The sequence below is a fragment of the Callorhinchus milii genome, unplaced genomic scaffold (assembly GCF_018977255.1).
Source record: "Callorhinchus milii isolate IMCB2004 unplaced genomic scaffold, IMCB_Cmil_1.0 Scaffold4, whole genome shotgun sequence".
Lineage (NCBI taxonomy): Eukaryota > Metazoa > Chordata > Chondrichthyes > Chimaeriformes > Callorhinchidae > Callorhinchus > Callorhinchus milii.
In genome coordinates, this window is record NW_024704745.1 from 65,965,902 (window position 1) to 65,987,847 (window position 21,946).

General features: G+C 39.9%; 1 protein-coding gene across 2 annotated transcripts in view; it reads right to left on the minus strand.

The window, feature by feature from the left end:
- Positions 1–21,946, minus strand: part of LOC103186508 (rho GTPase-activating protein 20) — a 63,593-nt gene that overhangs the window by 35,306 nt on the left and 6,341 nt on the right. For both annotated transcript variants that reach the window (XM_007905607.2, XM_007905605.2), the window contains exons 2-3: positions 12,877–12,962; positions 2,876–3,046 (exon numbers count right to left, since the gene is read on the minus strand). In XM_007905607.2, coding sequence (XP_007903798.2) covers positions 2,876–3,046; positions 12,877–12,959 — 254 coding nt within the window. In that variant the 5' untranslated portion in view covers positions 12,960–12,962. The remainder of the gene's footprint in view (positions 1–2,875; positions 3,047–12,876; positions 12,963–21,946) is intronic.

Sequence of the window (21,946 nt, forward strand, 5' to 3'; positions counted from 1 at the left end):
TGTAAGATGTGGCTGTCATTTGTTTACATATCGTTCATTAATGACATTTTATGAAGCGCTTTGAGATGTTATGTCCCAGGAGTAGTGGCTCCTGGGGCATATTGGACTGAACTGAATATATATTGGACAATCCATCTAGTTTCTAGGCTTATTTTTAGTTGTCTATTTTATCACCTTTTATCGCCTGCTGTCAATAATAATCCTTGAATTTGATATATCATGTCGTTGAGATGTCTCAAAGAGCTTCACAGAATATACTGTAAAGTGAATTGACTGTATATATTGTGGGCGAAATGTGGCCAATTGCGCACAGCGGTGTCCCACAAACAGTTGTGACCAAATTAGTATTCAAGCATTCTCCTCAAGGGAGGAGGTTGGGATGGTGCCTGTCATTCGATTTTCCAAATAATTTGGGATTAAGGACAGTGTGATGCTCTATTAACTAACTAACCATTAACCAACTGCAAGCAATGGCAGTTTATGCTTTGCAGGAATTGAGCGTGAACCTGAGAATTTAATGCTGGCTGGCGCAGTCATTTTCAGTAGAACTTTTTTTCCTTCCCTGAGATGGAATGTCCTGGTGGACACTAATTCCGACTCGAGGCTCGGCTAGAGCTGGTAGAGCTCACTGTATGTACAAAACACAAAATACTGCAGATGCTGGAATCTGAACAAAAACAGAGAGAGCTAGGAAATCTCAGCAGGTCAGGCAGCATCTATGGAGAAACGAAAGTGAGTCAAGGTTTCGGGTCCACGGGTCCAGTTCTAACAAAGGGTCGTGGACCTGAAACGTTGACCCACTTTCCTTTCTCCATAGATGCTGCCTGAGCTGCTGAGTGTTCCCAGCTCTCTCTGTTTTTGTTTGAGCTCACTGTATGTATTTGTGTGACAGGCAGCCCTGGGACTCAAACTCACAACTTTCCTCTATTGGTACCGAGATGCTCTGACTAACATGTTCTGTTGCTGAAATAACAACAACTTGCTGTATAGCACCCCAAATTCAGGGTATCGTTCACAGGGCTTGTAAGTGACATTTAAGTGACCTTTAAATTAGTGATATTTCACCCTCAGTTTAAGCATTTTAAAGACATGAAACAAACTCTCACTGTTGTTCAATGTAATGAAGCATTTTTCTCCAAAAAACGACCAGTGTGTGATGTAATTAATGATGACAAATATCGTACTATCTTTATTATTTATTACTTGTGACAGCTTGGCTCAATTAATGGAAGTCTCACCTTGTGGGTTATTATAATAATAATCCTTGCATTTGATATAGCGCCTCACTTCTTCGAGACGTCCCAAAGCGCTTCACAGAATATACTGTAAAGTGAATTGACTGTATATTTTGTGGGCGAAACATGACAGCCAATTGTGCACAGCAATGTCCCACAAACAGTCATGGAGTCCTGTAGCTCAGTGGGTGGAGTCCTGTAGCTCAGTGGTTAGAGCACTCGCTTTGCAAGCGAGAGACCTGAGTTCAATTCCAGGCAGAGGGCGAAACCTTGGGCAAGTTTCCTTACTCCACACCTAATAATAATCCCTCCAAAACCCAAAACAATAATAAATTGGTCATTTTCAATCTACGACTGTTTGTGGGACATTGCTGTGCGTAATTGGCTGCAGCGTTCGCCCACAAATATACAGTCAATTCACTTTACAGTGTGTTCTGTGAAGCGCTTTGGGATGTCCTCCCGACGTGAAAAGCCCTATATCAAATGCAAGGATTATTATTATTATGGCTTAAGTGACCAAATTATTATTTTTATTGGATTATTACCCCCAGAAATGCGATCGGCCAATCGACTAACAACCGAGTTCCTACTTACTATTAGGTAAACAGAGGCGTGTGGAGTAAGGAAACTTCCCCAATGTTTCACACTGCGTGGGAAACGAACTCAGGGAGGTGAGTACTCCAACCACTAAGCTACAGGACTCTGCTTGTATCCAGTAACAGTGTCTTGGCCTCGCAGCCCGAGTTAATATGTTGATGAAATCAACAGTTTCATTGTTTACATTTTTTGCCTCCATTTTTTGCTTCGGTCAGCTGGGTGTCTGACACAAGTGGAAACCCATCACCATGGTTTGGAGTATCCAAACCAAACTTGAGAATTCCATGCACCTCACCTACACATGGAAATTCCAGGGACAGATGGTTGGAATGGAATGCGCACTCTCTCCTCGGAGGGATGGATCCTGCTTACCTAATCCCGGAAAGTATTAGGCGCAGGTTTTTTTGTCGCTTGTTTTTTTTGCTCCAGCATTTCAGTCAAACAGGTTATTGCATGAATTGAATGCATAACAGAGAATTGCAAAAGTTATTCCATGATTGCTCGCTGAATCTCCTCTAGCGCCTTCAATAAAAAGTAAAGAAAACATCCAGACTCACACAGCAGCCTTGAGACATCTAGAGGCGCACACAAGCTGTTGTTTGCACAGGCGTCTCTGCTCTGGGCTGTTTTATTTAAAAAACATTTCTGTTTATCTAGTGGTCTGTAGCAAAATGTTGATTTTTCCTGCAGAAATGTACATTGAATTTTTTTCCTCTGGCTTTCCAGAAGGTTTGGACTCAAATATACAGCACTTTAAATTCAGATTTCTGATGCTTATAGTTATAGCAGCCACAACGCTGTGGATAAGCCTATTTGTTGTTTCTCGTAACCACTTTTGTTTCCAAATCTATTCTAATCTATTCAAACACTCCAAGAAGCTGCCCAAGTGAAGGACAATATATAATTGCAAGTTGTTGATGTTGTTGTAATGAACCAGCCAACTGTGCAAAGGCTTTGTGTTTTTTGCCCCTGGTCTATCAATTACTTTATGTTATAGTTTGGGCGATAACCAGTTGTGAAATGGAGACTTGCTCATCTCTTACTTTGATTTGGCGATGACGAAGATGTCATTGAAGAGGAAGAGATGTCGCTCTTGGGTTTGCAGCCCGGTCTTGAGCTGCGCGTGTCCTTCCATGACAAAGGCTCTGTTTGGTCCTATGATTGACTGAACGAGGGAGCAAAGCTCAGGGCTGACAGGAGACAGGCAGCTTTCTCTGCAAAACAAAACAGAGTTGAAGGTGAAAGGCATTCTTCCATTACTGCACCATTGCACAATTCAAGTTCACCAAAGCTCAATTAAAGTAAACTTGGGGCTGAAAACACACATAAATAAACCCTCTGCGTTACTGGCACTTCATGATGTAAATTGTTATTTTCAGGGAATCCTACTGTCACGGTGACTTGTAAGGCTGTGGATGCAAAGATATCGCGGTTCGTTCCGAAGTCTCACAAGTTGGCATGACGTCCACGGGATTCCCTGCAGAAAGCGCAGCTTCCACCGTGAGGCTGTATTTCTAGTACGAGGTGTGAGTAACAAGCCAGTTTACTGTTTGACTACTTTTCCAATCAGTCCCAAAGTTTTTCCACATGTTTAAACCCTGCAAACTGCAGCAAATATCTGGAATGAGTTATTCCTGGTTGTCCAAGGTGCAGAACCTAACCAAACACCTCATAACATAGTGATACTGGTCCTTCAAAGCCTTCAAACAGTTATATTTTTGTGTTCCAAGTCCTTAATCCTTTTCAGCGCCTTGGGACATCCTCCTGACGTGAAAGGCGCTCAAAAAATGTAATTTTGTTGTTGTTAATCGGGACAGAGAATCCTTTCCCACCATTATAGGACATAAGCTGCCTTGAAACCTGCCAGTGTTGAATAACAATCCCACTGTGTGCAAAATCAGGAGAAGGATCTCTTCCTGTTCTTGGGGATTTAGTTTTACTTGGCTATAACAATAACTTACATTTATATAGCAGCTTCACATGATCTTTAAATCCTTTATTGTTCACTCCCTACTCCCTGTGCTCCACTATGAGTGGCAAAACCTTCAGCCATCGTGCTTATGTTTCCTTCAACTCTCTTCTATTTGGTCTTATAACCTCTTTTCCTGCCCTCAAAAACCTTCTAAAAATATATTCCTTCAACTGTGACTTTGAGTTAATATCCTTAAATGACCCTTTAAATTCACTTCATAATAATAATAATAAACCTATTTATTAGCTCAAAGCACTTCATAGAATAGACTGTAAAGTGGATCGACTGTGTAATGTTGTGGGCTAAACGCTGCAGCCAATCATGCACAGCAGTGTCCCACAGTCGTGGATTGAGTGACCAAATGTTTTTTTGGACAGATTATTAGTGGATTGCTTTCTGGGGAAAGCGATCTGCCAATCAACTAACAACCGGGTTCTTACTTACTGCTAGGTAAACAGAGGCATGTGCAGTAAGGAAACTTGCCTAAGATTTCCCCCTGCCCGGGAATCAAACCAACGTAAAAGACTCTACATTAAACCTGAGGATTTACCTGCTTGGTGCTCACCGCATTTCTCAAACACTGAGAATCTTGTTTGAAGTGAATTAAAAGGAGCTACGCAAACATAAATCATTGTGATTATTATTTGTAAGATTCACAACGGGGACTGGTCTATTTACAACAACAACAACTTGCAATCACATAGAGCCCATCACCCAGAGCACTGAAATGTATAAAGCTTATGAAATTAATTCTGCTCTTCCAGAGACAGAAGCTTCCGAGAAACATTTGGTTTCACTGTTCTTGAGTATTTTTAAATATATATATTATATAGATATATATAAAATATATCCAAACGGTATTTGTGAGTGAACATTTCTTAGAACTGGAATGTCTGCCAAGTGAATAGCGAAATCTCCAGTTGGCAGCGGGACAGTTTTTTACCCTGTCTGTCAGCACAAGGTGGTTTTCTTGCACGCATTTTGGGTCAGCTGAAGAATTCCAATTCAAATCAGCCAAGTCAAGGAACCGAACTCAAGCTGCAGTAATGAATATTCCACAAACACCCTTGAACCTCCTGACCCTTGCCAGTTATTAACTTTGCACGGGAGATGTGGTGGGGAGAGGAGAGAGAGAGAGAGAGAGAGAGAGAGAGTAGGGGCAGATGGGGAAAGAAAAGGGAGGGGAAGGAGGGAGACTTCAAAGAACCCAGAAGACACAGGTATGGTGGCTGAGACTTTGCCACTCTCCATAGAAGAAAGCATCAAAGATAATAATAATCCTTGCATTTGACAGAGTGCCTTACTACGTCGTTGAGACATCTTAAACCGCTTGACAAAATATACTGTAAAGTGACTTGACTATATTTTGTGGGAAAGATAGAACGGAGCAAGCAATAAAGGATTTAAAGATTGTGTGAAGGTGCTAAATGAACGTAAGCTGTTCAACAATATACAAACAACAAGTAGAGGACCAATGAAAGCTGGTAATAGGGAGGGAAGGGAAGGTAAAATGTTTGTAAAAGCAATCCATTGTTATTTCATATGAAGTATTTAAGATGACTTTGTACCTGATTGGTCATCCAACTCTGATCAAGTTGTGAAAACTTTCCCAAACTGTGAAGCTACGCTTTGTTGCTCAGTTGGGAAATTGATACAATTAATATTAAGTGAGTTAATTCTGTACTCCCGTATAGCACCATGTTGTTAGGTCATTTGTCTCATTGCACATTAAAAGCTTTCTTTTTCAATTCTCGTTACTGGAGATGGCGCTATTGATGGGCTAGTGTAGGCTGACTGCGTCTCAATCCACCCATTGACAGTACTACAGGAGTTTATGCTACTCTGAAGGAATAAAAGACAGGGAAATCTTCTATGATGTAGTGCTACAGATATCACTCTGTTTTAAGTTTCCTTACTCCACACGCCTCTATTTACCTAGCAGTAAATCGGAACCCGGTTGTTAGTCGATTGATGGATCGCTTTTCTGGTTGAAATAATCCCTCTAAAAAAAATAATAATAATTTGGTCACTCAATCCATGACTATTTGTGGGACACTGTCGTGTGCAATTTACTGCATCACCCACAAAATACACAGCCAATCCACTTTACATTATATTCTGTGAATTGCTTTGAGACGTCTCAATGACGCAATAAGGCGCTATATCAAATGCGAGGATTATTATCATCTATAAAATGTCCTCTGGACTAAACATTCACATTCGTGACAAGTTGAAACACTTGAGCATTGAACTAGGAACAAATACATTGCTCACAGGATTCCTGCACCAGTCTGCAGCATTTGCACACAAATAACTCAAAAAAACCCTATTGTTTTGGCCCTAGCCAAAACAAAAGGAAAGAGATTTGCACCAGTCAACAATCCAAAAAACATATGCAACTCAAATTCACATGTGCTAGGTTCAGGCAAACATTGATAAGGAACTTGTTTGCTTAATCTGGTAGAATTCTGTACTTGATACAAATGTCGGGTAGTGAGATCCAGTTAATAATCCTTGCACTGGGTGATATTTCCCAATGGGATTCCTTGATAAGATGAACTGTCAGGATTCCCGCCAAACTGTTGAAACTCTGTTCCAGAGATAGACTGACAGAGAGCAGAGACCCTCTCAGTTCTGTGGGACTTGCAGCCAACAACAACATCAACAATACTGTTTGGATAAAGTCTCAGAGCACCTCACAGTAAGTCAACAGAAGAGAAGGGGCGGGATCATAGCTGCTCTCAAAGAGGTAGATTTTAAAGCATAATGTAAATAACATTCCAGTTATTGAAAGGAGCCCCCATTGTATGTCAGCCTGACTTAGTTGTTAGAGCTCTCGCCTCTGAGTCAGACGGTTGTGGATTCAAGCTCCATGTTGGGACTTGGAATTCACACAGTCTAAGCTAGTTCAATGGGGTGCGGGGGTACTCTGCATTGTTAGAAGTGCCATCCTTTGGATGATACTTTAAACTCGGGCCCCATCTGCCTGTTCAGGTGGATATTAAAGATTCTATGGCACTATTCAAAAAGAGATGGGAGTTTCTCCAGGTGTCCTGGACAACAATCTCCCTAAATAAAATTGACCACGCATTCCATGGTTGTTTGTGGGCCTCTGCTCTGCACAAAATTGGCTCCCACTTTCTCCCACAAAACAGATAGTCACTGCACTTTACAGTATATTCTGTGAAGCGCTTTGGAACATCTGCATGATGTGAAAGTCACTATAACAAATGTAATGATTATTATAACAGTATTATTATTATTATTTGTTTAACTCAGATTCCTTATTAAGGAATATTACAGTTTAGACATCATTGTGTTAATTTCTTGGTTCCTATTTGCTGTACATATAACTGTTCAAGGGTATTTTGTGTAATTCATATTGCATTTGTATTGACAATGATTATTATGATTTTCCTCAAAGCATTTCCTTTTCAATCACAAGAAAGATACCATCAGAGGACATTAAAAATGAATACCGTTTTTGTCGACATATAAATCGTGCATTTTTGAGCCCAAACAAATATTGCTTTTTCGATTGACTTACAATTATACAGCCTGATTAACTCATCAAATAAACTATGGGAAATATGCAAATAAAAAAAATTCTGAAAGGAGTACATTCATCTTTACTTTCCCACAAGAAGTATTCAGTTCACCAACACAGCACAGAGAAATATTTCAGGGTCCCACTAGGAGTGTCCATCCAGGGAGTCAAAGAGCTGCAACGATTTTTTATGAACCTGGACTTTGTAGATAAGTGCATGCAGTTCACTGGAGGGGGTGGTGGGAGGGACGAAACCCAGCTCTACACAGACAAAGTCTACCGCAAAATGAATATCAGGCATTTATGATGGCGGTAGAGGAAATCTATAATATTACTAATTACCTGTGGCAGTTCTATAAAAAGATGTCATTTACGGCTATTTTGAAAGCAGCTGTGAAACGTACTGAATAAGAAGCGCTCGGTAAAATGGAATGCGCTGACGTCATTGGCAGAGTCAGAGTAACTCACACCTGCCTCAAAGTATGTGTTTCTGATTGATTTTGTGTGTGTGTGTGGGGGGGGTGGGGTGGGGGGGCAGCCTGTCTCAGTTAGTAGCACACTCATCTGTGTCAGAAGGTTGTGAGTCTGAGATCCACAGAGACTTTAAACTCATCTAATCTCATTTGACACACTAATGAAGGCTGGTGGTGTGCTGGATTATCAGACGCTAAAACCATCTGCCTGCGCAGGTGGACATTAAAGATCCCACGGCATTATTCGAAATGAGAAGGGAGTTTCTCCCCGTGTCCTGGCCCAAAATAAAATTGATCATTCACTTTGTGGGACACTGCTTTGCGCAAATTGGTTGCTGCTGTTAAAAAAATACGCAGTCACAGCCAGTACACTTCATAGCATATCCTGTGATGCCCTTTGAGATGTCCTCAAAGTGTGAAAAGGTGCTTTATCAAATATAAGGATTATTATTTAGCTAGGTAAATGCAAACATGTGGCCTTTACTCAAGAACCCATCCCAGGCTGAACCACATCCTAAATTACAGCTTAAAAATAATAATAATAATTGCATTTAATATAGCAATTTAATACAGCAATTTTACGCCTTTCACATCTTTAAGAAAGCTCAATGCACTTTGTAGTGACCTAAAGTCAACAAGGTTATTTTGAAAGAAAAGATTCCAAAGGTTTACATTTCAATCTCTGTTGTTAATGCCTTTGGGGAAAGCAAAGTGAGATGTTTACTTTTGCTCTGCACTGTCTTGACGTACACAATTGCACTTGTGTGATAAGCGGACGTGCAAGACACAACACACGTGCTGTTTACCACTCAACTGTGGTGCTGTAGATTGTGGCTTTCCATCCTACCACACTACCACGCTAACATTTTCCACAGCAACTGTGAAAAAGCAAACCAGGGAAGGCCAAAACTTTTCAAAGTGCAACACTTTCCAAATGTAGACATTTGCAAGCGCTTCACTCCAACCCCATCGTAGAAACCTCGGATTCACTCCAAGTCAACATTCCCTTGATGTTGAAAGATCCCCAAGCGCTCTTGGTGCACACTCTCCCCTAAATAGAATGTTACAAGGCAGGGAAATACTTCTTAAAACTAGAGACCACTGTCAAGAGATCTTCAGCAGTCATTTGTTTGTATATGCTAACAGGCTGCACTGTCAGCTTGCCATTGACCTCCTCGATTGACACTCAGCAGTTAAATTATGAATAATAATAACAATATTGGAGTGAAACATCTGTTGGAAGGTAACGGATCCAGTTGAAGGTTTTGCTCTTTGCCAAACCGAGTGAAGAATTTTCTCTGAACAAACATTTCAAAGGGTCTCTGCAGTCAGCCAGCATGGGGTGCAGAGCTCTCAGCATGGGCCAGGCTCACATATATAGTATCACCAACTTTAAGGAAGGGAGGGAGAAAATCTACCCACGCTAGACATTTCATCCTGTCCCTGCCAAAGCAGCCAGGAAATGCTATTCAAATTCTTACTGAAAATAACTGAAATTCCTCACAGTTCTGGGTGGGAACACATTGATTCAGAGTGTTTGGAATTTAATGGGTTTCACAAAATCCCACTTTGTTTCTGCAATAGAGAAACAGAGAGAGAGACATTTCCGTTTGCATAAGAAATTTCAGGGACGAATAACAGCCATTTGTTGTTATGTACTCTCTGGTACACAGCAATTTATTTTTTAATAACTGGTATTTCAATGGACAATTGAAAGCTATTAATAATAATAATCTTTGCATTAGATAAAGCGCCTTATCATGTCTTCGAGGCATCTCAAAGCGCTTCACAGAATATACTGCAAAGTGAATTGACTGTTTATTTATTAATATATTAATATTAATAGACATCTATGAAAAGATATTTCCATCTTTACAGTGAGATAATTATAAGTGCTCCGAGATATTACCACAAGTGAAGGTATTATATAAATGCAAGTTGGTCTGTTGTTGTACAGAGAGAAGATTTTTTTTTAAGCAATCAGTACATCTCCTCCAAGTCAATTAGAACGCTATTTTGAAAGAGAATGTTCCACGGGATTGAGGAAGATGAATGTGACATTTAATAAAAGCTATATCATGTAGCCACATGGTTTATAATTTAATCTCTGGTGTCTTGAGGAAAGGAATATAATGGAAAGAGCCTTATTTTTAGTGATCGGTGTACAAAAGACTATTATGTAACAATAATAATCCTTGCATTTGATATAGCACCTTTCAGCTCAGGAGAATGTCTCAAAGTGCTTCATAGTATTGACTGTAAAGTGTAGTGGCTGTGTATATTTCTGCAGGAGCAAGCAGCAGTCAATTTGTTCACAGCAATATCCCACAAAGAGCCATGAAATGAGTGACCAATTTTATTTGGAATTTGTTGGCTGGGAGATTCCCTCTCTTTTCGAATAGTGCCATGGGATCTCAACGTACACCTGAACAGGCAGACTCTATTTTGTATTAATAGAAAACAAATACCTCTATTAGTTTTAAATCACTCTGAGTAGATTTTGTCCCTCCCTTGCTTGAGTAACAAAATCATTCTGATGGGCATTTCTGTAAATGATTGTGCCTATAATGTGGAACGCATTTACAATGTCAATGGGCTTTTCAATGTAAAATAGTTATTTTGTGAAAAACGACGTGAACTTGACCTGTTCAGAATGCTGTGAATATAACGACACTCCTGGGTAAAACCTTTGGGATGAGCCTATTCATTTCAAGGGGAAGTGATGAAGGGTAATTCTGTGAATTGGATACTGTATATGCAATCCTCAGGTTGTATAGTAGTGATCAACAACAAGAGAGAACTCCGAGCCAAGCTGTATAAGATGTTAAGAGATGAATATCTCCATGTAAACAGTATGGTGATATCATTCCAAAGGCAATTTTCAAGCCCTGAAAGTGCTGCCTAAATGTTGGAATGAGCCCAGCCAAAAATCTGGTCTCAAATGATTTTCTAGGAAATGTAGATGGAGCAAACAAACCCTGCCAGCTGTCATCAGCTTCTCAAAGCCTGCCTCCGATGCATAGTAGCAGAGAGGTTCGAAACTGTTGCCGAACAAATGTTAAGTCCTAGAGATCCAATTAAATTTAAGTTATTATGGAAATTAATTAATTAAATGAAAAGCCAGCCTGCAAAATGAGGCAATTAAATGCCAGGACGATTGAGATTGGAAATGTTCGCAGATGCCAGCTTTACCCTGAAGAATCACGTCTCCTGACCACTCATAGAGCAGTGGATGCCAAAGCCTGTGGTCCAAAGCCTCCCACCCTCTCTGTTGAAGGAGGCAGCACTGAAGGATCTAAAGGAGAATATGGGGAATAGAAGAGGACCTCTGCTTAAAGCGCCTGACTAGTCCTACGTTGATCGAAATACACAATTTAGGGAATTGGTAATGACAGATGCAATCTAGCTCAAGACTTAGTTTCTTAATCCATATTATTGAATTGGATACTGTTTGCATTCTTCAGGGGAGAAACATTGGGCAAGTTTCCTTGCTCAACACGCCTCTGTTTACCTAGTAGTAAGTAGGAACTCGGTTGTTAGTCGATTGGCAGATTGCTTTTCCGGTGGTAATAATCCCTTCAAAATAAAACTTTAAAAAAGTAATAATAATTTGGTCACTCAATCCACGATTGTTTGTGGGACGCTGCTGTGCGCAATTGGCTGCCGTGTTTTGCCCACGAAGTATACAGTCCAGTAACTTTACAGTATATTCTGTGAAGCGCTTTGAGACCAATTTTATAAGGGGGTTGTTTGCCAGGACAATGGGAGAAACTCCCCTTTCATATTTGAATCATATCATGGGGTCATTAACATCCATCGAATAGGTAGATAGACCTCAGTTTAACCTACAATCCAAAGGACACACCCCTACAATGCAGTCCTCCCCATCGCTGTATTGGAGTGTCGGCCTAGACTGTGTTCAAAATCCAGATGTGGGGCTTGAACCCACAACTTTCTGACTCAGAGTCGAGAGTGCTACTGACTAAGCCAGACTGATGTTATTATTATATTCACCCTCAAGAATAAATAAATAATAATAATTTGGTCACTCTACCCACGAATGTCTGTGGACACTGCTGTGCACAATTGGCTGCCGCGTTTCACCCACAAAATATTCACTTTACAGTGCATTCTGTGAAGCGCTTTGAGACGTCTAGAAGATGTGATAAGGAGCTATATTATATATCAAGGATTATTATTAAGAGATCATCATTTAATGTAGTGGGATCTCATTTGCATATAATGGATGGGAACTACCAATTGTGACTTCTTTTTTCCTATTTAATTGGTGGTAGTGGTTAATTGCGAATTCTGAAAGACATCAAACAGATAAAAAAAATTGCAGCATTTCCTGTGTTAAATGGATCGCTGCAAACTTCATTCCTGTCAATCAGGTGTAGCTGCTTCCGACTATTTAGGAACCCGACTATTTAGCCGACAAGCCGCTCTCATTGACTGAGCAATTGACACCAAAATAAGTTAAAGAATGAAGTTTACCGTTTCCAATAAGCTATTAAACACATTGTGAAACCATTGCAAACTATATCCAAAGCTACAAAACAAAAGGCCAGAGAGATTATTTTGCTTTCCAGACTATTTTTAATGCACCTTTTGTATCTGGGAGCACCGAGCCCCAGCTGAACAAACAGTGAGAAATAATAAGGATAATCCTGGGACTTGTCTTTCACATCGAGAGGAAGTCTCAAAGCATTTCACAGGATTTACTGTAAAGTATAGTGACTATGTATTTTGTAGACAACTATAATTTCAGGACGTACTGACTCTTTCTGGTGCCAGTCATTATGTTTCTGGCTGAGCATTGACCTCCTTCAAATGTCAGCAAAGGCGAGGTCACCTGAAATCAGTTGCATTGATGTGAACGTGTAGTTACTTGTGTATCATTGATTGCCCATCCCATAGTGTAAAACTATCAGATTCGCAACCTAGGATATTGCTGGGCTACTTATAGATCAACCTTTTTTTTAACCCCTCACCCTTCAGTGGGGGAATTGTGCAAAATGCTTGCAGGGACGAGGGAGAAATAAATCTTACCTGGATAGTGTTCTGGACTTGTTGAATGCTTTGGTAATCACCAAAGAAGGTGCTGACTGACGTCTCTGCGCCAGACTCTTCATTTTCTGTGTAGCAAAAAGAAAGACAATGAAAATTAATTCACCTGATCAGTGACTTGTCTACACATGATTTGTATCACAGCCAAAATGGAAAGCCACTAAAAATCAGAAATTATCTACATTAGCCTTTATATCAATGTCATTTTAGCAACTGAACAGGCTCATAATAACAGCATTGGTGTCCCATGGCAGTTGCGAGACTGGATAAATGAGTAGTGTTAGTTTTATGACCAAGCCAAAGGCTGTTGGTGCCTTATTATAAGATACAGTAATCCTGGGGCTTCCCAGATGGCTGTGAGTTGATCCATTAAGTAGCCAAACTATATAGATTAGAAAGGTCCCAGGTTCAATTTTCAGTGTGGATAAGTAACCCAGTCATTGAATGGGCAGGACTAAAGACTCCTACAGTTGGCATCAGTTGGCCTGGGTTATAAAGTGGAACAACAGCCAGGGATCACACTCATGGCTGCTATCTTGTGCTGCCTATTGGAGTTATGTGTGTGGATGTCAATTGAGGATGGGATCAGTTCAGTTCAGGATCAGTCTCCTATGGTCCAACGGCCTCTCCACGCTCTCACATAAATAATGACCACTTTTGCAAGCCACCAGAAGGTAATCAGCGCCCGGTGAACCTTACCCCAACAGAAGGAAAAGGTTTTCAAATGCCTTGAGGGAAGGGGGAAAAGATAAGACAGGAGGAAAGCAAGTTTGACATCAGCTTTTCACTCCTATAAATGTATCTCCTGTGGCGTACTCACTGATCACTATTAATAACCAGGTAATTCCACAATCTAGGAACATAGGAGAAGGCCATCCAACCCCTCGAGCCTGTTCCACCATTCTATTAGATCATGGATGATCTGTACCTCAATTTCTTTTGCCTGCTTTACTCTCATCGTCCCAGCTGGAGTAGGGGAGCTTGAAAAGAACAGTTAGAAAACCAAATGAAACGAGGTCTTTAAAAAACTTTAGCATGTTGAAAATAAGGTTGTGATTGCTTCTTGCTGAAATCTGACAGACAGTCATTGCAGTTCATTACAGACCCCCAAGGCCTGTTTTAGCTCTTGCTGTTAAAACACCATATGGCTGTCATGCTGAGAACAGGCCTCTACTGTGCAAAGCATTCTTTTAGACAAGTGCCAAAACATCTCAGAAATTAGAATGTCATTTGCATTTGAGGAGGTTTATTTATAGACATTTCATGCAAAGTGTGTTTTCTTTTATACCAAATGAAATGTTATGTCAAAATTGCAAAGTTGTCACTTTCTGACAAGCTGGTGCCTTGTTCGGCTATGCATGCTTAGTCTGGATGGATTTAGTCTGGTTTGTGGCAGCTCATTAAGTAACTCAGCCACCTGCTCAAAAAAGAACAATTCAATTTTAGGGGAGGACAAAGTGATGGGACTCATTGTCTGACAGCAACTATTCTGTTAGCTAAATGTGGAGCGATATCAAGAGTCCTTGGTGCAAGAGATCTATCACCTGAACACCCACTCTCCTACCTAATTACATCTAATACACCATGGACTTTTGTGTTCTGTTTGTTCAACACATCCAAGAACTGTATCCCCTGCCCCCCTGGCTGTAGTATCAGGGTATAGTCCACCTGTTACTTTTGGCTTCCAAATCTGAGGGTGGATCTGGGTCTGGATGCAGCAAACCTCACAGCATGGACTATGTACTTAGAAACTCACGGCACTGACCACCTGCTCCTCTCGCTAGAAACCTCAAAGACTGGATCACCTCCTCAGAAGCTGTACAATTCCCAGGCTAAAAAGCTCTAAAAGAAGGAACAACCATGCCCCTGGCTGAGAACACCATGACAATGAGATACCTGCTTTCTCAGACAAAGAAACTGTGGTGAGGCAGCCTGGCTTTGCAGCTGACTGACATACTAATCTGATGATCAGTAGAGGTGGTAGCACATGGTAAGTATACCCCACGATTCCTCACATGAGGAGTTACCATTGAGGAGAGTGGTCAGGCTGTGCCAAATGGAAAGCCTGAATCAAACTCCAGCCATGCTGTCACATGTCGTATGTGCTGGTTACAGAACTGCTGTGGGATTCTGCCAATTAGGGTTAGGGTCTTGGTCAGCAATGTTATATGATTTGGGAGGAAGGGGATCAAAAAAAAGAAAGAAAATAACTAAGGAAAATGCATAGTCACTCTTTACTAACTGCAAGGAGCCAAGCTTATTGCATGAGAAAATATTGGGAGGAAACTACAGATTAAACACAAATTTTTTGTAAAAAAAAATGAATTCTATAAACACTGCCTTTAACTGCATTAGCCTCTTCCAGGTAGATTTCTATGAAGTTACTAGCACCTGGATTGAGTTGAAATGTTAGCCCCAGATTGAATTTTGTTGTGGAGCTAATAGGTAAAGAGGGCTTTAGAAATTTACAATAGCTTACATTGACAGATGGTAAGGATATTGTCAGCTAAGCTTGAGGATGCCCCTTAATAGCAGTCTGTATGTCAACAACATGTGGAAGGATGCTTAGTGAATTAATCATTGAAAAAAGAACATTTTAAACTGTATCTTTTACATTGCTAGATTGAGGCAGATGTGAAAGGCTTCTTTAAGCATCCATAATTTATGCTATATTTGCATTCACAATGTTTGGTATTAATCCAAAAGAATTCACAGCAATCGTTAATTTGCCATTATGACCAGTTCTGGGTCAGGTTTTTGGCAAGGCAAACATACATATGTTGTAATAAACTTTGAGTGCTGTAAGATGTTAATCCCACATGAAAGGTGTTACATAAATGCAAGTTGTTGTTGGTGGTGATGGTACATTTGATGTATTTAGACAAATTTATAAATTGTTATGTTTAGACAAAACATACACAAAAAACTTTACTGGATTCACTGTAAAGAGTACTGACTGCATATTTGTAGGCAAACACGACAGGCAATTTGTGCACAATAATGTCCCCTAATAGCCATGAAGTGAATATCCAATTTTATCTGGTGGATTGTTGGACATTGCAAGATACTGCTTTCTCTTTTCAAGTAGTGCCATGGGATCTTTAATATACACCCAAACAGGCAGACAGAACCTTGGATTAACATCTCAACTGAAGCATGGCACTTCTGAAGATGCATCGCTCCGCCAAGGCTGCGTGAAGTGTCACCCAAGAATGTGTGAGTTTAAAGTCCTGAAGAAGGGCTTGAACCCACAACCTTCTAAGTCAGAGACGAGAGTACTACCAAGTGAGCCAGGCTGACACAAAAGTGCAAATAAAGGTCCGAAACACTGACTGTCCAGCGCCTTGGGATGTCCTCTGGATGTGAAAGGCACTATACAAATGTAATTTGTTGTTGTTGTTGCAATTGACATTGTACCCAAATCCAAGGTGAAAATGACTGCACTACTTGTGGCAATATTGATAGCCAGTATGCCAGAGTGCTGCTGTGCCAAAAGTAGATGAAAATCATGTTTACTGTGTCCAATCCCCAAGACGTCTTTGATTCCCTCGCCATTTAATCCTCACTACATTCTCATGGTTCAGTCACTAACAAACCAATTTGATTGCCAAAATAGTCATTTCCTGTCCTTGTTGTATAACTAATAATATGTGCAGGATCTGTCAGCATGGCAATATTACACATACTAATAAGTGGCTGCCAAGACTACACATAATAAATTATGTAAAGCTGCTGGAGACTGAGACTGCCTCGTATCAATGGACAAAGGCCCTTTGTGATGTGTTTCGGGTGAAAAAAGAAACAAATTTAATAACACAGAGAGGATAGTCGCTTGAAATAATTTCAATAAGTACAGCTATAATCATTCTATGTAACCATTGGAAATCCAATGTTAGAAAAACAAAGGGATACCATAGAGTAACCTTTTGATTCACGTTGCAATTCAGCTGAAGCATTGTTATAGTCGTGGGCAATTGTTTGGTACTTTGTAAGCTAATTGTTCAAATATCATGAATTTTCAGATATTTCAGATGCCCACCTACAGAAATGTCACATCATTGTAACCTTGATTTTTTTTGTGTCAGCAGATGTATAGTTTGTTACTGTCAGTTTACAACTTATCTTGGTGTGTGTGCCAGGGGCTGATGGAGGGCATTGTGTGTTTAATGCATACCTGCTGATGTCAGGAGGCCAGGAGTGGAGATCAGCATGTGCTGCCCAATATCAATCCTCACTGGACAAAAAATACAACTGCTGAACATGTGTTTGTAATGCAAGTTTTACCTAGATTCACTGCTTTAAAAATTCGTAGAACTGGGAACTTGCATCTTATGTTCTGATGTGATCTACTTCATGGCTGTTTGTGTGGCATTCCTGTGCGCAAGTTGGCTGCCACATTCAAATGTAAATATACAGTCATTACACTTTGCAGTTAAAATCCTGTGAAGAGCTTTGAGAAGTGCTGATGACATGAAAATGCATTAAATCCAATACAAAAATTATTATTATATTATTAACTGAAGTATCTCACAAATAATAAATGTCCAATACGCACAGGTACATGAGTTAAGTTTATTTAAATGTTATTTGCACTTGTCTAGGACTGCTATATTTGGATTCCTAAATATATGCAACAGTAACAGATTCTATTCATCTGAAATAATAATAATAATCCTTGCATTTGATATAGCGCCTTATCGCGTCTTGGAAACGTTACACAGCACTTCACAGAATATACTGTAAAGTGAATTTACTGTATATTTTATGGGTGAAACGTAGCAGTCAATTGTGCACAGCAGTGTCCCACAAACAGTCGTGAATTGAGTGACGACTTTTTTTGTTTAATTGTGAAGGGATTATTACCCCCGGAAAAGCGATCCGCCAATCGACTGACAACCAGGTTCCTACTTACTGCTAGGTAACCAGAGGCGTGTAGAATAAGGAAACTTGCCTAATGTTTCACCCTGCCTGAGATTTAAACCCAGATCCTCTCACTTGCAAGGCGAGTGCTCAAACCAGAACTCCATTGAAACAGATTCAACACAAACAGTTTCCAATCGAAAGATGTTACCTCCATATTTTTACTGTAGTTATATTACCAGTTTAGAGCTGGATTTATGTTCAAACTAAATACTGCAGTCAGTGTAACACCAAAGTATACCAATTTCCTTGGAATATGTGTGCCTGTTGCGCTTCCCTTGTGAACGTTGAAAAATGGACTGCACTCATGGTTAGTCTGTAACTCTTTGTGAGCACACAGTGCCAAGGCTAGTGACTACCAACCAGTTAAATTTCACCCCAAGATAATGGATTGAATATGGTGGCCAACCTGTAGCCCCCGGGCCAGAAGTGGCCCAAGGCGTTGTCAAGAAGCAACCCGCAAACTTTCGCACAAGTCCATGTCCGTGTTCAATCGGTATCGTCTTTTCAGTTTTTTCTTGATTGAATATTTCTCAACATATGGCACAAATCAAGAGATATTCAATCAATAAAATGTATTTTGTTAGCTGCCCATAAAGTTGGCCACCTCAGAGATTGCTCCAAATTCTTTCCATCATCACTTTTAACAGGGAGGAGCCTTTGACTCCAACTGCCCGGGATAAATTCTAACTCAGGTTTCAGAAGTCAAAGAATACTCTTCTTTCAACTTCAAAGTGTCACTCAGTTCCCAAGAATAGGTGTTTCTATCTATGATAATGCAGTATTGATAACCAGCAGAGAGGAAGATGGGAAGTTATAGTTCTCAGTTATGATCTGCTAAATAAAAAAAAATTCATATAAACATAACTTTTGTTTTGTCTACAAAATATACAGTCAATTCACTTTACAGTAAATTTTGTGAAGTGCTTTGAGACGTCTCAAAGACATGATAAGGTACTATATCAAATACAAGGATGATTATTATCATTATTATTACTTTATTTATTTGACTGATAATAATAATTTCAAAATACAAAAGAATTGAATTGTAGAATGTTTGATGGTCATCTTTAACTATTGGTTGATCAACAAGATTTGCATTGAAAAGGTGTGGTCTGATATATTGTTGGTTATTTGTAGAACTTTGTAATAACACCTTCTTGCAGAAAAAAATTTGATTTTTTTCATAAATTATTGCTTGTATGTAACGTTAAAAAAAAAGTGACATGATCCACAGTCCAAAGGTCTAACAACGAGTATCATGAAAAAGTGCAGGGCAGTGTTTTAAAGAGGTCATTTCTAAAATTTATAAGATCACCAGCTCCAAGCACCCACTATTTTGACTCTTCATTTCAAATGAAGAATGTATGTGGTGTGTTACAATTCTGTGTGTGTTTGTGTTGTAGAAGCAATAAAGGTGCTGTTTGTGAGAGTGTTTGGATGCACAGACCCTTTTTGCAGAAGACTTGGCACTTCCAGTTTTCCTCTGGTTAACAGTAAGTCACTGTGAGAATAGATTTCCTGAAGCCGTGCAGTATCTGGATGTGTGAGCAGGCGATTGTGCATTCATCTGTAAGTGTGGTGCGCGTTACAAGCAAGCCTGCAGACTGGATGGATAGGCTTACTGTCACTGTGGTAAGCAGCACTGAGCCAAAGGATACAGCGCATTTCTATACATGGTATGCTCCAATTTTTTTTACCCCAGTGAGTAAGAAGTGGAAGTGAGGTTTTTATTCAGAGTTGGGTTTATCCAATTAGATCATGATAACTGTTTTCCAAAAACCGTCATCCAGGGATTGGCTGTAATCTTGCCTGCATTTGACACTATCAATTGGTCAAATAATGTATTTTGATTTTGTAACAGCACAACTTGGACCCAGCTCGGGAGTACGTCCCACGATGGCGCCAATTCAGTGCGGGCACAAGCCAACATAAACTGCCAATGGACTCACAACTTAAATTCCAACCCTTGCTCAGGCTGACACATTCCTCCCCTGCTGATTGCAGCATTCCATACCAGGCACAGCATTTCCCTCTGTAATGCCCTCCACCATTCCCACTGGCATTTGTTTTTTCACTAGCTATTTGTGAGGCCACATGCAGGCTCACACACTGCACTTTAATAAGCACAAAATATCTTTTTTTCTGAGGACTTAAATGGCCTTTCGTTCACCAACAGACATTTCAACTAACTGCTGCTCTAAGAATACAGCACCTGAAGCCCTAATATCCACTTAGCCTTAGCCTCGTAAGAACATCTTGCCTTAAAATGTTAGAATTGTAGAAAATTCTTAAAGCCTAAATTCAGTTATCATTTTGGGAGCTTGAAACAAAAAACAACCAGCAGCTGAGATAAGATGACTCCACACAGACTGGGATTCAAACCTTTTGGTCTGTAGGGTGGAATGCCTTTCCCTCAATGGACCATCAGGGAAGCCGAATAAACTACAGTATATTTATAAGCAGTTACGTGTTGGTATTTTCAAATGCAAGCTCTAAATAGTCATTGCATGGGAACTCATCTTGCAAAGACGGTCATTCAGAAACACAAATGTTACTTCTAGCGTTCAGAATATATAACAAACTTTTATAACAACATGAATTTATATAGCACCCTCACACAAGGAAGCATCCCAGAACACTTACATGCCCAATGTCCCAAATTAACCGAACCTCAAGCCACTCATTAAAACTTTAGTTCCGTGGGTTTGCTTTTATTATTTTGTTTACATAATTCCTTTGCTCTGCGATCAGATAACAGCGCAGATACTCCTTCCTCCCAATACTTGGTATCTGGCAGGCAGAGCGCAATGGCTATGATTGTTTTACTGTACTTCCAAACGTCCAACATTAGCCGCAACGTGGGAACACAAGCATATTAATACTACTGAATCCAGGACCACCGAGACAGCACTCAGAGGGTCCAAGAGCAGTCTAAAGAAATAGTTCCGTCAGCACCACTGGGGGCACTACCAACCCTGATAAAATATAGACACTGGAGATGTAAAGCAGCCATTGTTTGACAGTACAGGCTGAAAGTCTCAGGCCAGCCGAACATGTTCTCACTCACTGGCCTGTGACCTTCCCAGTCTCACACTATGATTTAAAAACTTTTTTTAAAGAAAACACTGTCTTTCACATACAGTTTCCTTCTGTTGTCCTGGAGCACTTTCCACAACTCGAGACCCCTGAAGCACTTGTGTAGAACTACTTTTGTAATATAAATATGCCATAATGCTTCAGGCAGGGCTGAGCAGCAAGGTATTAAGAGCTTCCTCATGGTCAAAGGACATTACTCACTGTGTTAATGTGCAAGAGTGTGTATAGGAGTCCTGCAGCATAGTGGTTGCCGCGCTCACCTCTCAAGCGAGAGGACCTAAGTTTGATTATTATTATATATGCATGTCTCTCGCTCCTTCTCTGACTTGCCGGCATATGTCATTTGTGTTTTTCCCCCTCTCTGCTCTGTTAAAAGTGAACAGATTAATCCAATTACTCCAACTACCTAAAAAATGGATAAAATCTAGCATCAAAGGAGAGAAAATCAAAATAGACAATTCAGGCTTAACTTACATTCAATATATTCTTCATACAAATGAACATCAATACCTGTATTAACTATCTTTATTATAAAAAGACAAATATATGCAATCTAATGGGCTATCAATAATAGCCATTCTGAGACCATTATAGATCCCTCTCTTGATATTTGACTTGCAGACAGATAATACAGCATTACCCTAATAGTTTTATGCAGAAAGATTACAGTTAACAAGAAATTGTGAATATTGTAAGACCACAGTTAAACCTTATTTTCTTCTACATCCTTCAAATGCATTGCACAATATTTCCATTTGGATATTAAAGGTCATTAATTGCTGTGAGGACTCAGTGCTGCCACAACCGACCAAAATTGAAATGAACCTCTATGTAGGTCAGACTATATTTTTTACAGGACTGAGAGTGGAGAAACTGAGTTTATTACCATTTAACTCCTTTTTGAAAAATAAATCTGTGCTGTTCATTTGTAATGGTCACGAATGTGAAATATAGATCTGCACATTCCCATTGATACACTGAAAAATTATGATGAATAATGAATAAAGAGAAGGAAGTTTTTCCTGGTATCCTG